Genomic DNA, 3,116 nt, shown 5'->3' with positions numbered 1-3,116 from the left:
TGAGGGAACACTGATCCCAGTAGAAGAGGGATAACAAAGAGTTCAGCCCTGCACTGTTGTCAGTGCTGAGAGTCTATGGGAAAAGATGTCAAGGGGCTGTGTCCTCTAATTACCCCAATTAGATCTCAGTAGGTCAGGGCTTTGTTCTGAGTGGCAGTGTTATGGCAGCAAGTAGAGATCCCCAGACTTATGTAGATTCAAAGTAACATACCAAGTGAAACTAGGGGGACCACAACACCAACAGAGATAGCATCTACAATTTTAACTTTGTTGTCATCCCTGGGAAATCACAGAGATTCTGGAGAAGGTACCTCAGCACATCCTCCTCAGTCATTTTAGGGGATGTGACATTAGTTGGTCTTAGGAGAATAGCCTCATATTTAAGCATGGGAGAAGAGATCCTGGCACAGACCAAGGTAATGAAACTGAGTGAGAACCAATGGAACCACCCTTTTCAGAAGGGTAATGGTGCTACAGAGACATAATACACCTGCCTATGTGATCCCTGAGAATTTTTAGCCTGGGTTGACTGCCTGGTCCCTGAGGAACATTAAGATTCCTCCTTCATGAGGGACACAGCACCAGGAGAACTGTGAGACCCTAAAGCACTGTTAGCAAAATCCACTGAAGGCAACTTTTATCTGAGCCAGCACAGTTGAGTATACCAGCTGAGGCCACTCATATCTGCCTTCTTTCCCTTAGGTGGTGATTTCCCATTGCCCACTGCTGCCAAATGCCGCCCGTAAGAATCAAACTGTCTAAGCGTTTTCAGAGTTCACGACGTGCACAGCATCAATCCCGTCAAGCCTCCACTCAGTCCCAGAACCTGGAGGTTGCACAGCTCTCCAGGGCTCTGGAGGAGACCCATCTCCTCCCCCATCCTCAAATGCCTGGAAATTCGAAGGAGGCTCCTGGTGGTGATAAACCCAGTACTCCTGAGGGTCCTCAGAGTTTCTCTGCATCTTCCATTGGCATCACAGCCTCTGCATCCAGCAAATCAAATGAGGTCTCCATGAATCAAGGTGAGGAGAATAGTCCAGGCACCTCAGAGGCTGTGCCAGGCACCTCAGAGGCTGTGCAAGGCTCCTCAGAGGCTGTGTCAGGCACTTCAGAGGCTGTGCCAGATTTCATGAATGTGCCTATGGATGCCCTAGATAGTAAAATAGCTGTGTTGGTGAATTTCCTGCTGCTCAAGTATCGAATGAAAGAGCCAGTAACAAAAGCAGATATGCTCCAGGTTGTCAATAACGATTGTGAAGTCCACTTCCTGAGATCCTCCTGAGAGCCTCTGAGCGCATAGAGATGCTCTTTGGCCTTGATCTGAAGGAAGTGGATCCCACCAACCACTGCTATGGCATTTTCATTACATCAGGTCTCACCTATGATGGTATGATGCACGGTGAAGCAGGCGTGCCCAAGGTCGGCATCCTGATACTTATCCTGGGTGTGATCTTCATGAAGGGCAACTGTGCCACCGAAGAAGAAGTTTGGGAAGTTCTGAATGTGACCGGGCTATATCCTGGGAAGAAGCACTTCATCTTTGGGGAGCCCAAGCAGCTCATCACCGAAGATTTCGTGAGGGAAGGATACCTAGAGTTCCGACAGGTGGCCAGCGCTGATCCTGCGCAGTCTGAGTTCCTGTGGGGCCCCAGAGCTCATGCCGAAACCACCAAGATGAAGGTCTTGAAGTTCATCGCCAAGGTTCATGGGACTGACCCAAGTTCTTTCCCATCTCAGTATGAGGAGGCTTTGCAAGATGAAAAAGAGAAAGCTCAGGCCAGAATTTCAGCCAAGGGTCTCCGCCACTCCAAGTTCTAGTGTCGAGACTAGCAGCTTCTTCCTCAACTAGGGATAGTTTCTTCATGCATTGTTCAAAGAGGCAGTTAGTGTTCATAGAATTTAGATTTGAGGTGGGGCTGAAAGGAGAACAGTATATATGACCGTGTGTTCCTATTTTGTATGTGTAACATGAAAATTTATTCTTTTTCATATATACATTATTTAAATGATTATTTTAATATAGGTTTAATTGCTTTCAAAACTTTATGAGTGATTATTGATGTTGCATTTCATGTTATAATATATAATTGTAAGAGCTCTGTTGTTTTAGAAATTGTGAATCCATCCATTTTGTTTTGTCATCTGAAACAAGATAACATGATACTGCTGTAGGCGTGCATGTATATGTGCTAAGTCACTTCATTTGTGTCTGACTGTTTGCGACCCTATGGGCTGTAGCCCACTAGGCTCCTTTGTCCATGGGATTCTCCAGATAAGATTACTGGAATGGGTTGCTGTGCCCTCCTCCAGGGGATCTTCCAGACCAGAGATCAAGCACAAGTCTGCATCTCCTGCATTTCAGGAAGATTCTTTATCTGCTGAGCCACCAGGGAAGCCCACTGCTATAGACATTTCCTTGCAAATGTGAAAGAAACCGACTTTTAGATGCACTCCAAAGAAAAAAATGTGACTGAAATCTTAGTTCTCTTGTCTTTTCAATGCTTATTTTATAAAATTAAATGATAAGTACAATGAATTTGCCTCGTTCTTTCAAGAATGTGTATGAAATGTTCTTATCTAGTTGCTAATTTGTGTCTGACCCTTTTGCAGCCCTATGAAAAGTAGCCCGCCAGGCTAACTCTGTCCATGGAATTTCCCAGGCAAGAATACTGGAGTGGGTTGCAGTTTCTTTCTCCAGGGAATCTTCCTGACCCAAGGATTGAACCTACTTCTCCTGTGTGGAAGATGGATTTTTTTTATTGCTGAGCCACTGGGGAAGCCCAGTTACCTGTGTGTGTGGGGGAGCAATTAGGGGTGGAGAATTAGGCGACACAAAGTGTTGGCTGTAAGATAGGATCAAAGATGCATTGTACAACATAGGGAATACAGCCAATACTTTGTAATAACTGAAAATGGAAAGTAACCTTTAAAATTGTATAGAATTTTTTTTCAATTGAAATACAATTTTCCTAAAAAGTTTAAAAATAATAGAGTATAATTCTAAAAAATATATAAAAAATAATATTGAAGGACGGGGGAAAAAACTTTTAAGTCCTTCTGTGGTAATTAATTTTACATGAAACTGAATGGTGGGTCAGATGAGGCTGATGGCATCA

At 44.1% G+C, this 3,116-nt stretch overlaps 1 protein-coding gene across 1 annotated transcript; it reads left to right on the top strand.

Moving 5' to 3' along the window:
• Positions 1-733: 733 nt before the first annotated feature.
• LOC102288367 (melanoma-associated antigen B16-like) lies at positions 734-1,818 on the top strand. Its single transcript, XM_070366601.1, is given in 3 exon segments — positions 734-1,040; positions 1,104-1,265; positions 1,268-1,818. Coding segments are annotated over 3 exon segments (1,020 nt in total).
• Positions 1,819-3,116: the final 1,298 nt, after the last annotated feature.

This window comes from Bos mutus, chromosome X (genome assembly GCF_027580195.1).
Source record: "Bos mutus isolate GX-2022 chromosome X, NWIPB_WYAK_1.1, whole genome shotgun sequence".
In the NCBI taxonomy this organism is placed as follows: Eukaryota; Metazoa; Chordata; class Mammalia; order Artiodactyla; family Bovidae; genus Bos; species Bos mutus.
This window is presented reverse-complemented; position numbering and strand designations above follow the sequence as displayed.